At 42.6% G+C, this 18,793-nt stretch overlaps 1 protein-coding gene across 1 annotated transcript in view; it reads right to left on the bottom strand.

Annotated features, from left to right (window-relative positions):
* Window positions 1-18,793, bottom strand: part of ADAMTS9 (ADAM metallopeptidase with thrombospondin type 1 motif 9) — a 167,702-nt gene that overhangs the window by 146,794 nt on the left and 2,115 nt on the right. The window contains exon 3 of the mRNA XM_072128981.1: window positions 4,027-4,189. Coding sequence (XP_071985082.1) covers window positions 4,027-4,189 — 163 coding nt within the window. The remainder of the gene's footprint in view (window positions 1-4,026; window positions 4,190-18,793) is intronic.

Genomic DNA, 18,793 nt, shown 5'->3' with positions numbered 1-18,793 from the left:
GTTTTTACCCCACTAAGGTAGAAGCTCCTTTGGTAGGGTATAAAATATCCTTTCAAATTGTCCTTTACTTAAAAACGTTTACTCCCTAGTCATATGAAAACAAGGTGAAAAGAGTCACATTTTGTCTGAGGTGAGTTATACATAGAGGCTAGAAGATGAACAGAAGATATTCTTATCTTGGGCCCATAACAACTGGTTTTGGTGCCATTTTAAAGATAATAATCTTATCTTTCAAAAAGCTCTGGGTTGTGGTTCTGTGTGCTACAGAAGTTATCCTGGATATCTGAAGTGATTCTCCTCCTTCAGCCCCATCTCATGCAAAAAGTGACTTTTCTCAGCTCATTTGCATGTGACTCTGGAGGTGATTTTGGATGGAGGGAATTCTTAAAAGACCATTTTATACCCAACATGAGAGGACTGGTAGTTTAGGGGTGTAAATATTGGTGACAGACTCCCTTTAAAGCATGGCTCACGCAGAGGACAGGGTGTATCACAGGGAAAGGTGAGTTGTCTGGTGTATATACATTATATATAAAAGTCCACTAGGTTTACAATTTTCCAAATCAGGGTTTGGATATAAGTCCTGGTTACTAAAAAGTAAGGGGTCACAGGCCAAAATCCTCCATGGTCAATAAATCAGCTCTATCATAACATTGGAGTAACCTTCGGTAACCAAATGGTTAACTCATTTTAGCCTTAAATGAGCAGTTCTGTCTGTGACTCCTTAGAGAGTGTGACAGGAATCTTAAGAGGGAGACTGATAACCGCGGAGAAAGAAGTAAGAACCCAGAGGTATAAAGGTTACGTATCTTCTGAGAAGCTGCTAAGCGAAAAAAAGATCATAGACTTAAAGGGGCGGGGCAGGATTATGAAAAGGGAATGATTCTTAGGATCATGATAAACCAGGGACATTACTGATACATCCAGGCACCGTGACTATGGTAATCTTTCTTATTTTTGTTATCCATGGCCTCCTTCTTTCTAAAATCAACGTTTAAAATTATGCTAATGAGCCTGAAGAGCTACCCTAGCCCCTTTGTGATTTGACTTAAAAGGCTGTTACACTGTCTCACCCTCCCCCCTCATGCAGGAAGGGCTCACTGCACAATTGTTGAGTAAAGGTGAGGGTGAGACAGTGTAACAGCTTTTTAAGTCAAATCACAAAGGGGCTAGGGTAGCTCTTCAGGCTCATTAGCATAATTTTAAATGTTGATTTTAGAAGGAAGGAGGCCATTTGATTTTATATATATCAAAACATTGAGGTTCCCATAAATATGACCTGGCGATGGCTAATTTCCTACTAGGTTCAGTTTTAAAATATTTTGGGATTGCATGATGAAAAATAAAAATCAAAATTTTTACAAATTTCCTAAAAAAACTACACAGTTTAAGCTTGCAACACACACTACAATATCTCTTGAAATAATTAACTGGTTAAGGAGAGGTCCTCCGTATCTGGTTGGTGGGATAGTCCGACAGCCAGCACCCACACAGTATAGTTGTTCTCAGAATGGAGCAGGAAGCAGACAGCGCCGTTTTCTGTTTAGTGGCTGAAGCAAGTAACTGCAACTTAGCTCACTCTAAAATAAATGGGAGTTGATTTGCAGTAACCAGGTGTGACCACTAAACAGGAAATGGTGCTATCTGCTTCCTGTTCCATTGTCTGTGCACAGATAATAAAAAGAGCTGATATTTGGGGGTGATGGGCGCTGGACCCCCCACTAATCTGATATTAAGAACCTATTCTAGGGATATGTTATCCATATTTTTAGTCCTTCTATTTATAGACATCAAAGGGGATTACTTATTGTTTGCTATGTGTTGTTTCACTCTATGGTACATTAGATCAAGGACCCTCTTTCCTTGGCCCCGGTTCAAGGACTGCGAAGGGGTCCTTTATAATTGCTATCCAAATAGTAAAGGCACTTCAAAACTCAATGGTCTCTAAATAAAAGGGGGGGGGGGGGTTACTACGGAATGACCTTTCTGGTATGGAAAATGCATCCAAGTAGCTGAAAGAAAAACATGTTTTTCGGATATATGAGGGCCGGGAGGAGATGCTGTCATCATCTTTTCTTCACTTATTTCCTCAGGTTGTCTATAAAGTTGTTTTCCTTCTGCTGTGCAGGATATGATGTCTGTGGGCAGAGGGTCCGATGGCTTTACCATATGACGGGGGGTTTATAGTGTCAGCAGAGTAATGACATGTGCTATAGAATACGAGCATTCAGCTACTGACCCCGGAGGAGGCAATAGGCAGCCAAATCTCTTCTAATAGGCACAGGGTCATAAATCAGGGACACCTACACCTACAGTCCCTACAGGGGTCCGGATGACATATATACGACCAACCTGAATACTCTCGTTCAGTAACAGAAAGATCATTGAATTTTCATAAAATACTTAGCACAAATGTTATGCACTCATAATAAACGTTTGCCACCTGCAGTACCACTTTTTACCAGAGACACTTTCCATAAACGACAGTGCAACAGCGCCCCCATTTTTGAATTCTTCATAATGCTATGGCTTTAAAGTATTAAAAAAATTTACCTCAACATAGAAGAAAGATTTTTAGAATTTAAAAAAATAGGAAGACTCATCTTAAAGGGATCGCCTTCTATGGACTAATAAATATAAGCTGAGAACCTGAAACCCCAGTTATCAAAGGAGTATTCTGGCAGTAACTAGTTAAATGGGTATTCCATGACTTTTCTTTAAAATTATATATCACTAGGAGAGGTCATCAATACGAGAATAGCAAAGGTGAATTTGGGTGAGGTGCAATGAAAAGTGTAGCCACTATACTTAGTAGACAGTGAAAAAGCCACAGTCCTTGTCCAATCAGTAGAGATCTCCTCAGAGGTGCAGTGACAACACTGATTTGATATTAATATCTTTACTAAAAACAAAAAAAAAATCCTGGAACACCCCTTTAATCTCCCTGCATTATTCACCACAATAGGGGATAATAAAGAAGTTCATAAGAACTTAGCACCTGTCTCGGGATATGTAACAAGTGTCTAATCATGGAGGGTTCTACAGCAGGGACCCATGACCAGGAGACAAGAACGGGGGTTTAGATTTCCCTCTTTGAATGGACAATATTAGCCCCAAGGAATTCAAACGGAGCAGTACCGCTCCATTCAAATGGACACATGACACCGGAGCTCAGTTCTTGAGAATTTTAGGGGTCCAAGAGGTGACACCATCCAGTGACCAGTGACCAGACACTTTTTTCATAGGACCAATGGATAGGGAGATGCAATCACCCCGAAGCATTAGGTTCTTGGATAAGTGATTTGGGAGGACAGAGTCGGCTCCAGGTTTCAGTAGGCCCCTGGGTGACAGAGCCTCAGTGGGCCCCTTTGCAATGAACTCACATGACGGCATTAAACATTCAGAAATTAAAACAGTCTCCTGTATCCTAGTTTATTATACCAAACAGCTCCCCTCACACCCTATGGATTTATTAGATACTGTTCCCTCCCCACCATGGATTCCTTATATACAGCCTTATATGGGCCCCCCCCAGCAGCTCTGGGCCCATAACAATTGCCCAGTTATGCCCAGTGCTGGGGCCGGCCCTGTGGGAGGAAACTATTTAATTATTCCATTTACATCCATGGGCCACCCATAAAATGCATGAACAATGTTGGTCCTTGAGTCTATCCAGCTCGTCCACCCTATGAATTCAGAAACCTCTGATATAGAGCTTTTATACACAAGACAACAGATTTTCATCATGAAATTCCACCAATACAAGATAAATTGGTCAAAACCAAAAAAAAGCCACCAAAATATTCCTATATAATTTTTTTTTGTACATGTCATTTTGGTGTCATTGAAAGACCATAAAGGGATCCTTGAAAATTTGGCACCTGACTACAATGTAAGGCCATGGTTAGTGGTGTGAAGCCTCCCCATCGCGAGGCCCCCAGATTTACCATTCCTTCGGCCACACATAAAACACGTCAATGATTCATGAAGGGCTAACCATGTGGGAGGAAACTCGTATTCTCTCACCTGTCGTGTCACATGTCTTTGCGTCCCTTGATGCGTTTCGCTGAGGTGTGATGTGTCTGTACACTACATGTGGCTTGTTTTCTTCTTCATCAAACTCTCCCCCATCCTCCAAGAGCAAAGGTTCAACAAAATAGTCCCCGTCCTGAGACTTGAAGGTGCCGAGCTGTGAAGAGTAAACAAAGAAGATTGAATGAAGGGGTTAAAAACATGCAAGTCACCTGTGATTGGCCGAATGAAGGGGCCACTGTTATCGAGTCCTGTATATCCCCTACACACCCTTGACCCAATTGTCATCTACAACATCCAGGCACCAAGCACCAACCATCTTGAAACAACCAACCAAAGTTGAGTTTGAAGACCCCAACAACCGGTTGTTATCCACACATCTTGATGGATGGCTCCTCATTTCCAGATGATATTTTTCCACAATTTACAACATTTTTTTTTTTGCTGACTGATCAGGAATGTCTGCGGCGATGGAACCAATAACCAACAAATCATTCATTTGGACGGATAGTCTAGTCGTGTAACTGGAAGCAGATGTACACCAATGGTGCAGGCAGACCTTGATCATTGCAAGAAATGGACGTATTGACCCCATAAGCTCATAACATCTATAAAAGTATAATTTCTGACAATCTACAGATCACAGTTGATTGTACCCCAGAGAGTGGGATGAGACATCAAATCCATAGAATCAAAGTCTATAGTAAATTGGCCTTCATCCCGAAACTTATGAAGACAACACCTAATAGGTCATATCTATGGAGTGACAGATCTTCTACTCTGGACCAAAATGGAGAGCTGCTAACAGTGGCGTAACTAGAAGCTGATGGGCCCCAGTGCAAAGTCTGTGCCAGGCCCCCGACTATAATGTATGGTTTATAGTAATAGTCTTCTCATATGGGAAAGTGACATCATAAGGGCCCCCCTAAACCTCTTGGGCCCAGGTGTGATCCCAACCTCTGCTCCCCCTAAAGTTACGAAGAACCAAGAAGAAGCAACTACTGCTGTTGGAAGACATGACCCAACCATGGGGTTACCATTACACACAGATCTATTGATCTCTAGCATCTCCATCACCACAAGAGGGAGTTTTAGGAGCGTAGTGTGAGCTCCTAAACTGGTGATAGCTGCATAGTATCTTTTCATTTTATGTCCATGCAGAAGATTTGGAAAATTGTTTCAATAACCGGAGCTCTAAGTACTATCTATATTTGGCAATTAGACAAAACTTTGGTCCTAAAAATACATATTTTGGACATTCACTTTAAAAGCACGGCATGTGCGTGAATTCACAGTGTAATCTAAACCAGCCATCAGTAAGGGTGTGGACGGGGTTATGAAAATATAACAGTATCATCGAGATAGTAGACACAATATTCTGTACACCAGATAACATACCACTATTTGCCTGCACATTAAAGCACGGAGCAGTTTGAAGTCAGCGCCCCTTTAATGTGCAGTGACAAAGCTCAGATATAAAGTAACCCTCATACATAACAAGAGTTTCAAGCAGCTGTTTCAGCATTTCTAAAGAGCTTTTAAGTTGCCTGGGAAGTAGCGTACAATGTGTATTGTGAAGAGGAGATTGTTCAGCGGGAAGAAAGAAAAAAATAAATCTACACTCTGCAAATTGTTAGAAATTTGCATGGAATTTAAAGGGGATGTCTTATGAATGTGATTCTCAAGGCAACCCCTCTATTAGCCACAAGAAGTTGCTCTGAATATGCAGCCGCCACTGAACTGTTCAAAAATCACTGATCCCCCTTCTTTTCATTATGAGCCAAACCTTGAGAAAGCTGTTGCTACACTGATGCAGAAACATATCTTGTTTAATGCTTGAACTGGGTGGTTTTGCTGAAAAAACAATTATACAATTCTGATAATGAGGCTCTGTTGCTCCTGTGGCTGCTCGGCGCATCTCCTCTTACCCCAATTATACACTGCTCCAGAGAATAATGTAATCACTGTGTTGTCCCTGACAGGCAGAAGTAATCAATTGGGCACCATCCCCCAGCTGCTGTGTATGAGTCATTCATCTCAGATTGATTGGTCCTGTCTGGACAGTTCACGCAGCTCTTTTATGCACGGCAGCCAGCCTGCACCCAGCTTTCCCAAGCTCCTGAATTTTATAATTATTTTTGAGCAAAACCCCTCGGATCAGGGATTAAACAAGATATGTTTCTGTTTCAACTGTACAGCTACAGTCAAGGTATGTTTAGTTCACAATGCATAAAAGCAAATGGTAGATTTCCTTTATGGCCCAAGAATCTGCTCAATATGCAGAGACCAATATTATAGGTAATCCATTATTGCTAGACCAAGGCTGTTATTGGATTTTTTGGATCCAGAGGGGAACCGATCTCTCCAGTCTACAAGAAGAGGTCTGATTACATGTCCAGATCACTTCATATAGACTACATGGAGCAATGATATGATACAGTGTATCATGTATAAGTGTATGACCGGAGGGCAGATTCTCCTGTCTATTAGAGACAGATGGCAATCATTGGAAACAATGTCCAGGGGTTGAACTGGCAAGTGGTATCTTCCTGTTATTTCAACCCCTGGACAATATAAATGTATAAGAAGACACTAAAAATGGAAAAAGGATATTGCAAAATCTAAGGTACGGTATGTTTTTAGCTTTTAAGGAATGTAGAGTTGATTGCCGTGACGTTTATTAGTATTTTGAGTTAAAATGTTCTGGAAATTATCCTATTGATTACACGGATCTAGTGGTAGAATCATGCAACTTCTAAAACCATGTAATTTTTGGTGGTTAAAAATTCGATACTGGTTCATTTTATTAAATATCTTTTTTCTTAAAGGGGTTTTCTAAGGGGATAGAAAAAAAATTCTTCTGCTCCCAACAGGTCCTTGGTGATGATGTCACGTTCACTATACATTATGTATGGTGCCAATGCCCGACCTCGGGAGTCGTTAGGCCAGAGATTTGTGCAAATGTCAAATAAGCAATGAAAATGACTTCATCTTTAAGGGCTAATTAGGAATAAAAGCCCCCAGGAGCCAGGGACTTCCTTGAGAAGGTTAAAGGGCTTGGTCACAATTACGGAACTTTACCAGGGTAAGTACAAGACCCTAAAAAGGGTCACCCATATAGTACTTAACATGGTAAAGTTTGTGTAATGCTGCCGGGACTTCCTGTGTCCTGCTGGTTTCCTGTGTCCTGCTGGTTTCCGGTGGATGGGGGGTGGGGGTTGCAGTCAGTACTGTCTACACGCCCCCCTCCAATACAATCACCTCCAAAGCAGATGGGCATGCAGAAGTCCCTGGCAACATTACTATCTGCACAACCTCCTCCATCCACCCAAAGCCAGCAGGACACAGGACCTCACAGAAAGTCCTGAGTCCTGCTGCAGGTGGGTCATGTGACCTGCCATTCCTGGCGGCTTTAAAGTACAATATGGGTGATGCAATGAGGGTTCTTGTACTTACCCTGGTAAACATTAATGATTGTAGCCAACCCCTATAAGTATAGTAACTTCTGGAGCTTCCTCTCCCCTAGGTAATGTGAATTAAACTTATATAAAGTACTGAAATGATTCAAATGCTGGCATTTTTAAAAAAGGCTATTGGAACCTGTCACCAGCTACAAATGACATTCCTGGTGACAGGTTCGCATTAAGATTTCCTATGGAGATCTAGAGATAAACCTAAGATGAAGCACTGATATAATCTGTCTCAGTCCTATGATTACAGCAGCATCAGCACTTACTCATTGAGCACCAATGCTGCTGTAATCACAGGGCTGTAGCAAAGAAAAGGGCGGATTGTAGTCAGTATTCTGCGTCGCCTCAAGTCCTGTGAATTATTAATTTTAAGGAGAGGTCTGCGGTGCAGATTTGGCTGATCTTGAATGCAAAAACTTCACAAAGTTAATATACAAAGGGATGAAAGAGCAATGTGACATCTTATGGAGAAGGTGAGATTTATGGCCTAATTTTTGGCTGTAAAAAAAAAAAAATACTATAACCATAACAATGGTAACTGCAAAGGCAAAAACCTCCCCCGGGCACCGCATTATGCCGGCTTCCCTCTTCCTGATTGGCTGGGTGGCTTTGTTGGCATTTGCTTGGAGCTGACCTTTCGCATCAGCCTCCTCATAATTGTGTTCTGCAGATTGGTGACATTACAGACTGCACGCTAAGGAGTGATCTATCTATCAGCTACGTGTGCGCTGCCTCAGCTGGACACAACAATCACTGTCTCATAGAGAGATATAGGAGAAAAGTCACAACCTCTCCATGAGGGTCTGCAGACAGTTTCTCTGCTGAGGCCTCCTATAACAAGGTGAGCGCAGATCACATCTACCAGAAGCATAATGTGGAGAGACAATGACCCAGGACAAGCTAAAGACAATCTGTTCTGCCCCTCCTGCTCTATAACATGCTGGCTGCAGATAGGACACTATATAGAATCTGCTCAGCTCCTACTGTTCTATAACATGCTGCCTGCAGATAGGACACTATGTACAATCTGCTCAGCTCCTCTTGCTCTATTACATGCTGCCTGCAGATAGGACACATAATACAATTTGCTCAGCTCCTCTTGCTCTATAACATGCTGCCTGCAGATAGGACACTATGTATAATCTGCTCAGCTCCTCCTGCTCTATAACATGCTGCATGCAGATAGGACACTATGTACAATCTGCTCAGCTCCTCCTGCTCTATAACATGCTGTCTGCAGATAGGACACTATGTACAATCTGCTCAGCTCCCTTTGCTCTATAACATGCTGCCTGCAGATAGGACACTATGTATAATCTGCTCAGCTCCTACTGCTCTATAACATTCTGCCTGCAAATAGAACACTATGTACATCCAGCTCAGCCCCTCCTCCTCTATAACATGCTACCTGCAGATAGGACACTATGTACAATCTGCTCAGCTCCTACTGCTCTATAACATCTGCCTGCAAATAGGACACTATGTACAATCTGCTCAGCTCCTCCTGCTCTATAACATGCTGCCTGCAAATAGGACATAGGACTATGTACAATCTGTTCATGTTGTTAGTGGATCAGACAGCATTTTCCATGTGACAGGGCGGCTGGTGATAATTTGGAGATCCTCGGTTTACCTTCGCATCAGTTGTAAATGAATACAATAAGAAAGAATGTAGCGATCGCTTCCTGGGAAAATCACAGAGAACAGATTTTTGGGTATATGCCATTTACATGGCAGTGTTTATCCTAAAAAGTTTCTCATTCCTAAAACTTTCTGAACTTTTTCCCTCGCTGTGTAATGTGCATTTGGATTCTATTATTGTCGGCGGAGCCAAGAGGTCAGTTTATAATTCTGACAATCAGCAGATAAAAAGAGCGAGTAAAGATTTTACAAATAAATCAACGGCGAATGAGCGATCGCTGCAACATTTTATGGCACATTCATTGTGATGTGTTATTTGTATTGGCCGGAAGACAAACCATCACATTCCCTCTTATCTATCCCGAGCTGCACTGGGCCAGAGCAGGACTGATACCGCGAGAATGCTACACCGATGGTGGTGCCAAACCAGGGGATCCCAAAATGGGGATAGATAACCTCTATTTATTAAAAGTGTTCCTCAATCATAACCAGATCACATCCGGATCCTTCTGAGATCCCCAATGATCAGCTGCAGGAACCTAGCAGCAATTGTTCTATTTCCCTGCAGCGCCTCCGCAGGGGAAATTATGTATTACACATATATCAGTAAATTCACAACAATTCACAGGAAAAATATCTAGTATTAATTCTATCTAGTGAGGCTCATGTTCTCTGGCATTTTTATCAACTTCCCAAATATTTGAGGTTTGCATAAGAACTAGACAATTCGCTTCTATCTCAAAATTCATTAATAGGACATGTGAAAAAGGACCTGTCATTGGAGAATTTATTTTACCATATAAATTGGGCATAGCGATCCTTTATTTAGGCAATGGCATAGTGGTTTTGGCAAGGGGGTGTGGCTTACAGATCTGTGTCCATACATAGGTGGTTCCACCCATTTTATGGTCCAGTGTTCAGTTCACCATGTTATCAGCTCCTCCTGCTGTATAATATGCTGCTTACAGAAAGGGCACTATGTATAATTTGCTCAACACCTTCTGCCGTATTGTACCTGCAGATAAGACATTATATGCAATCTGCTCAGCACCTCCAGCTCTATAACATGCTGCTTGCAGATTGGACACTATGTAAGATGTACTGAGCTCATCCTGCTGTATAACAAACTGCTTGCAAATAGGACACTGAGAGCTGAGCTGAGACCACCATCTCAGCTCCTCCTGCTCTATAATATGCTCCCTGTAAGTAGGACACTGTACAATCTGCTCAGATCTATAATATGCTGCCTGCAGATAGGACTGTATGTAAATTTTGCTCAGCTCTTCCTGCTCTATAACATGCTGCTTGCAGATAGGACTGTATGTACATTTTGCTCAGCTCTTACTGCTCTATAACATGCTGCCTGCAGACAGGACACGATGTACAATGTGCTCAACTCCTCCTGCTCTATAACATTCTGCCTGCAGACAGGACACTATGTACAATCTGTTCAGCTCCTCCTGCTCTATAACATGCTACCTGCAGACAGGACACTATGTACAATTTGCTCAGCTCCTCCTGCTCTATAACTTGCTCCCTGCAGATAGGACACTATGTACAATAAAACTCGGGCTCCTTATTCTGGGGGACTAATTCTCGGGAATTAGGTTAGACCATTTTCGGTTGTATGCCAATTCATGAATCCTGTGCGCCACAAACTTACATCCCTGTGCAAAATAAATAGGGAGCCAGCGCCAAAAATGATGAATTCCTGCCTATGTTACCTGTGGGTCTGTCTAAGCCCAACACAAGAAGCTTTCGATCAACTTAGAGGAGCTGGATTTGGAAAATATTTCTTCAATGAACCTGTATCTAGCACAGAACAATATAAAAGCCTAAAACTGCGAGGCGTATTTGTGTGGTTAATGAATAAACTTTGGAGCCGGGTCTGCCAAGTCTTTATCTGCTCCGACATGGACCATTTCTGAATTGACCCTGTCCCTATTCGGTATCCTATTAATCCCTACAAGGTCATAACCACAAGGCTATTGTTTAGTGAGAGCAATTTCACATACATTTTATAAGAAGGTCTAACACCCCCCTCTGGCTGCAATGGGATTTCCCAACCCAAATTCATGACAATGTAAGTAAACAAGTTTAGGGGAATAGGTCAGGGGGAGATGTATTTGTAGATCCCCTATGGCTCTTGCACACCTAGATCAATACTTTGTAGATAAGAAGCCCCTTACCTGATGAACACTCTTCCCCTTCCACCACAGAAATCCAACTTATGTATATCAACGCAGAATGGGGGGCATTTATTTTGTTGTTGCTGCACCATATTTATTGTGCGCTACAATTTAGCTTCTTTTCTGACACTTAAAACCTGTTTTTTTTGTCGCTGAGCTTTATAATCCAGACGCCTTTCCTACACTTCGAGTAAGTTTCCCGACACTTTTTGGTGCAATTTTTGGCACTTAAAGGAAATCTACCATTTGCTTTTATGCATTATGAACCAAACATACCTTGAGAATGTAACTACACTGATGCAGAAACATATCTTGTTTAATCCCTGAACTGAGTGGTTTTGCTGAAAAACAATGCTAAAATATAATAATGAGGCTATATATACACATATACAGTGCCAACAAAGAAAACAGAGTTGGAACGGCACCATGCAGAGGTCGGGTGCAGGTCTTCAAAGCGGGTCTGACGTGACCCACTACATGCAGTAAAAGAAAACGATCTGAAGCAGCACTCCGGTAGTAGTGAAAAGTGAAGTGATTTATTCCACCATCAATGCAACGTTTCGCCTAATCAATAAAGGCATTTTAAAGCATGGCATATACAGTGCCATTTACAAACACACATTTATCGTGCCATTTACAAACATACACACCTACAGTACATACACATCACGGATACAGTATATTTGCATCACATATATGTTATAAACATATTGGGGGTCATTTACTAACGGCCCGATTCGCGTTTTCCCGACGTGTTACCCGAATATTTCCGATTTGCGCCGCTTGTACATGAATTGCCCCGGGTTTTTGGCGCACGCGATCGGATTGTGGCGCATCGGCGCCGGCATGCGCGCGACAGAAATCGGGGGGCGTGGCCGAACGAAAACCCGACGTATTCGGAAAAACCGCCGCATTTAAAAACCGAAATGTGTCGCTTGGGGAGCGCTCACCTTCACCTGCTATGGGATGGTGCATTCCGGGGCGTTAAGATTATTTTCGGCGCAGCAGCGCCACCTGGTGGACGGCGGAGGAACTACCTTCTTAAATCCCAGCCGGACCCGAATCCTGTGCAGAGAAGGATCGCGAATGGGCCGGGTAAGTAAATCTGCCCCATTATGCTGTACTAATGGTGCATATTTCACACCTCTATGCATATATTTTGTTATTTGTGTAGATTAACAACCCCCTCTGGCTGCAGTGGGATTTCACAATTTATATTCAAGACAATCTTTAATGTGTCAGGTTGGATGATGGGGCCCTCTGACACTGCAGGCCCCATAGCAGCTGCTAAGGCTGCTACCACTGCAGTGATGCCCCTGTGCCCCCTTCCCCCTCCCAAACTGGAGATTTATGGCAATCCTGGGATATTGTTGCTAATTGCATGTTGCAAAATGTTAGTTCTATTCCATATATAAAGTGCCAAGATTGAAGGTTGCTCCTTTTAATGCAACTGTGGTAATTGCATTGATCAATGTTGGGGAATGGGGCCAAATTCTAGATCAATTAGTAAAAAAGCACCTAAATAACAGCCCATGCACAGATGTAACAAGCAGAGTCTTGCTATGTCAATGGGTGTTTAGAAGCTGCGTCAGTAGAGTTGACTTTGTAACGTCTTTCCTTGGGTTAAATTCAATGGAGTGAATATTGAGAACTTCCTAGTGCAAATGTTTACACGAGCACAAGATCTCCACGGGAGGCGGCTCGGCTCTTAAATCCTATTTAAGAATTTCTCCCTCCCTATTTCCACTAAATGGAACTCATCCTGAGTATTCTTAGACAGCGGGAACAGAACGTTTCTTTCTTTACACTCGGCGCGGTTCATATTTGGAATTACTCTGTAATTAATTTTTTTACAAATTAAAGCAAAGCGTTTAGCGACTAATTAGCACTCAGCCCAGATCTGAGCCTTCACATACAATTTTGTTCATGATACATGAGGGAGATGGAAAAATATCTTTCTAGAATTGGCGCCTTGTACGGATCAGACCTGGTTTATGGAACAATGGAGCACAAGAGTCAATTGTAACAATGTATAAACTGACTCAGTTATGAATCGTTGAAGTAAAGGAAACCTACCATGTGAATTCTTACTATTAAGGTAGATCTGATGGTAGGTTCCTAGTAAGTTATAAGCCTTAATCTATCTTTCCCTAATCCTATAATACTTTTAAATTAATCTACCAAATATGCAAATTTTCGGGAGAGGCTACTGGGACATGGAGTAGCCTCTTCGGGCAGTAGGAGTTAAGGCTACTCCACACCCCCGGTAGCCCCTGCAATCCCTCCTCCTTGCGCATCTTTGGCGCACTCCTCGCACTCCTAACACAGTCCCTGCACCTTCTGAGCTCTGCATACACGCAGTAGCTCTGGTTTCAGTGCCCATGCACATAGAGGCACTCCCAATGGCTCTAAATCGAAGCTACTGCGCATGAGTGTGAGTAGCCCGCCAATGATGCACAGGTAGAGGGGATTGCAGAGGCTACCAGGGCATGGCGTAGCCTTTGCTAACACAGCCAGGAGAGACTACTCCACACCCCAATAGCCTCTGCTGAAAATTTACATATTAGGTAGATAAAGTGGAGCTAAGCTTAGAAAGTATTATAGGATTAGGTAAAGATAGATTAGACTTTAGATGTTACTAGCAACCTACCATCAGATCTACCTTAAAGGAAACCTACCACCATAGATCTATCTATAAAGGTAGATCGGGTGGTAAGTGCATCTATAGGATGTGAGGATAGCCCTTTTTAGGGATAATCCTCACATGCCCACAATCTTTTAATGACTTTAATTTCCCTAATATACAGATTTTCTAAAGAGGCTACTGGGGCGTGGAGTAGCCGGAGCTGGAAGCTATTCCATGCTCCAGTAGCCTCCTTGTCCCTCCTACCAGATATCTTCATCTCGTCCGAGAAGCCTGCCGCCTGCGCATGCGCATGCACAGAACAGCAGGCCCGTGTCTGCACGGTCACTGCTCCGAAGCCTGCTGTTCTGCGCATGCACCAAAGTCATCTGGTAGGAGGGTCAAAGAAGCTACTGGGGCGTGGAGTAGACGCGCCGTGTAGTCTCAGCTCCAGCTACTCCACGCCCCAGTAGCCTCTTTAGATAATTAGCATATAAGGGAAATTAAAGTTGTTAAAAGATTGCAGGGACGTGAGGATTAGCCCTTAAAAGGATTATCATCACGTCCTACAGATGCACTTACAACCCGATCTACCCTTATAGGAGAAATATTATTTTGAGGACTTCTCCGGACAGGTAAGTAAATGTGTTATTTAAAGGGAATGTCCCTCAAAAAAAGTTAGGCCCTATTCACAGGATAAACTCCTAACTTGCTGATTGGTTTTGGTCTCCGTGATGAGACCCCCATGGATCAAGAGAATCGCACCTAAGGTTGCTAAGGCTACCCTTTCATCTCTATGGAGCTGTCGGAGATTGCTGACCTGTCCTTGGCAATCTCAGCCAGTGCCAAAGAGTTGAACGGGGCCACCTGCACATGCGCGACCAGCTACTCCAATCACCTCGGGGAGCTGACCAGTGGTGCGACGGAGGTACAGCTAACCCACGTTCCTGTGATCCGTGGAGGTCCCATCAACCAGCAAGATCACCACATAGGAAGATTACAGCCTCTATTATATATAGCACACAGCCATCACAGATGATTGGAAGTTCCTGGGAGCTACAGGTTAAATCTGGACAAAATGTTGCCCCAACTGGTCAAGGAGCAGACAATAACTCTGTCAGATTTATTTTATGTTACTTTTTCCACATTTTGAACTGAGTGAATATTGTTTAAACCCACCACGTTTCTAGGTTAAGAGCTTTGAGCGTCACTTATTTGCCAAGTGATAGAGAAAATTGACATGCCTGTCAAGGTTAAAGAACATGTTGGGGGAGGGAGACTGAGATCCAGGCTCCATATCATATCTTGAGATGTTCTTCCACTTCTGTTTTCTGACTTATTTTGAGTCTCCTGAAGAGCTCTGCTCTATGCTTTGTATGGTGAGGAATTCCTGCCTGACAAGAAGTAGATTTCCTTAAAGCCTAAGCTGTAGGATTCCCCCGTTTGAGTCTAGTGATGGCTCTTCTATATTGATAACAGAAATTTGGTGAAATTACAATGGTTGGCCTGGAGTACCTTTTGATGGACTCTTCTCAGGATAGGCCAACCATAGTTGGGTGTCTGACCGCTAGCTTACGCAATGATCAGCTGTTTAGGGCCATGTAATCACAGGGCACTGAGCTGAAAGCAGATGGTTCCATCTACTAATCTGTAGCTACAGCCAAAACTCCCATTCATTTTGGAACCAAAGCTGAAGTGATGGCACTGACCCACTTCGGAGTCCACTACTTCCCGCTCTGTGCCCTATGATGTCATGGGACGGAAAAACTAATGAGTGCCAAGGATAGGTGTCAGCCCACCACGGCTAAACAATTGATGGTCTATCCTGAGGACAGACCAACAATGGTTCCTTGGAAACCCCTTTAAACATGTATTTTTAGAAGTCTTTCAGAGTTAGGCATCTGAAGACAACTTGGCCACCAAACAAACCTTTCCCATGACTGAATCTATGAGAAATTGCAAAAAATATCTGTCATACTTGTTTTTATTTTGGAGGAACTTACAATTTTTTACTATGAGATCTGTCAATCTGTGGAATAGCCTGTCTCAGGCGCTGGTCACAGCAGGGACAGCAGAGAGCTTCAAGAAGGGTCTAGATGCCCTTTTACACCTAAATAACATTGATGGTTATGTTATATAGAATTGTTTCCCATAAATCCCTTCCTCATCCAATCCATTCCCTTCCTTGGTGGAATTTGATGGACATGTGTCTTTTTTCAACCGTATTAACTATGATACTATGAATTGATCCGCTAAAGGACCCACAAAGTTCATGGGAAATCTTCATTTTTTATAGTCCACAGACACCCTGGGGGGATTTATTTAATAGTGTCGCAGGATTCGTGTTTTTGAGACACAAATTGTGAAGTGATTTACACTGAATGGTTTACATTAATTTACACTGGAATTCATGAATTTGCGCACAACCTAAAATGAATGCCCCAGCCTGTGTCTACACCTATAGATTACAGACTAGGTCCTCATTCATGGCTACAATTTACTGTAGTGCGATTACACTTCTCTTCTTATGGAGAAACAGTGTTCAATGTCTTCAATGAACGTAAGACCTTATGACCCAGTATTTCCGAGTCACTTACTCCATATCTTATCCAAGGTGAATTCCGGGTAGGAGCTGATTTTTCCATGTTTGATAAACTAACCAAACAATATTTTAACCTACAACATTCCGCTGTGGTCCCTTCACAACTAGATGGCAGTGACATATTGGGGCTTATTTACTAAGGGTCCGCGGCCTCACTTTCATCGGATATTTCGGGTTTCTCAAGGCTGGCACCGGTGTTAAAAAGGGGATTGTGTTGCACGCCATTGGATTTTGGCGCAATCGCGTCGGCTTTCATGCAACAGAAATGGGGGGCAGACCGTTGGACGATCTGACGGATTTGGACTGAGCGCAGGATTTAACTTTAAAATTGTGTCGCAAGACAATGCACTTACATGCACCATGAAAAAGAAGGTAAACTCCGGCGGACCTGAGCGGGGAAGCGACACATGCGCGATCTAAGTGAATCGCGGCAGAGTTCATTATCGTCGGGCATTCCGGATCAGAGTTTGCGCTAGGGACCGGTAAGTAAATATGCCCTATTGTCCACAGGCGCATCATGTCACATCCATAACTCATTGGTGACGACATTATGGATGAAGTGTCAAAGCAACACCAACTCTGTATGATGTGTTTTCAAGACATTACTATGGAGAAGCTGTCATGGAGGTCTGCTCAGAGGGGGATTTTAAAACTTTCTTTATTAGTTGAGGTGCCTAAGGTGCGATTAAAGGGGATTTTCCAAGTTATATGTAGTGACATATCTATATTGAAGGTCATTAATAAGTGAACGGTGACACCGGATCCTACCACAGATCAGCAGAATGCAGTGGTGCATGCAGTACCAATGCACTAAGGACTGAGTATGAAGTGGCCAGCTCCATCTGAAGTGTAGTGGCTGTCTATAGTCACTGCAGCCTTGCTCCAAGTTATGATACCAATGACTACAGTGCGTCTGGACAGTGCTGTCTACTATGGCCCTAGGATGTAGTGTAGTTGCACCTTTGCATTCATCTGACTGCAGCAACATCAACAACACCTTATCCTTCTGATAACTGTAGCCTGGAAAACCCCTTTAACCCCTTTGAAGAAAGCTCAAAAATGTAAAGTGTCCTTGAAAACAAGGCAGTTCCACTTGATAATAAGAGCAAAGTCCATCAGTGCAGCTTAGAAAACTAAAAAGTATACAGGATAGCACAATACATCATGATCAGGTATTTTCTTTAAACACTATATACATTCATTATTTTTACAGAAAATGGATACCATTATGTCTAGTGTTTTCTACCATACATCACACACGAGTTACTAAAATACACACTCGAGTTACTAGTTAAGGCGGGATTGTCAATTTGACCTCCTCTTCTTTACACGCAGATTCATTCTGATTTTACAGCAATTTTTAGCAAATGTAACTCTTATATGCCAAAAAAAAAAGATTTTTCAGATATTTTTCATCCCACTTTGCAAGAAAAATGATCACTTCTCCCTTAAATGAAACTCCAGTGCTCCAGACTCCACCTCCCAAACAAATGACAACAACAGCCCAGTGTGGAGCCAGACTGGGGAGCAGTGTAGCGTTGGACTGGGTTTCGGGACCCTGCTTTCGGGATTTACCGGAAAAGTTAACCTTTGAGGAAATTATTGATCGTCTACCTAAAAGATGATGGAGATTCCCAATGTGTTTCATGTTTTAAGGGATTCCAGAAACTTTAGGCAACATCTGCTGGTAAGTATTGCTGCAACTGATTACCCAATAGTCCTGATACCAAGATTTTTGACGTGATTTAATGGTAACTTTGGATTTACGTCTCGTCACTTCTTATCAGATTTTGACTAATATGCGTTTACCATTTCCCAACATGTCCAAAGGACATCATAATCATATCCAGACAATTCATTATCATCCTGTTCCTTATCTCTATAGTCACTTCCCAATCAGATCATGTTACAATCATGCGTGGAATCATCTGTTACATTGTAACTTCTTATTGTAAATATTTGTAACATAACATTAGTACAATATTACACATGAACATTGCAACAGAACCTTCTCCCAGGAGACACATCGCAACAAATAAGCAATTCTGGAAACTTTTCGGAGATGACAAACTTGTGTCAGGTTTGCAGAACATTAGTATTCACAGGGTGCAGCAGCTCCTCCTTAAAAGTAGCCAGTGCCCAGAATTCTGCAAACTCTGATGTGTTCTATGCAGCAGACATGAGGACCCCCCTCCTCCTCAGTCCCAGCACCTCCCTCACCTCCCCCCCCATTAGT

Source organism: Engystomops pustulosus, chromosome 10 (assembly GCF_040894005.1).
Source record: "Engystomops pustulosus chromosome 10, aEngPut4.maternal, whole genome shotgun sequence".
In the NCBI taxonomy this organism is placed as follows: Eukaryota; Metazoa; Chordata; class Amphibia; order Anura; family Leptodactylidae; genus Engystomops; species Engystomops pustulosus.
Note: the sequence above shows the minus strand (reverse complement) of the source record. Positions and strands in the feature narration are given on the sequence as shown.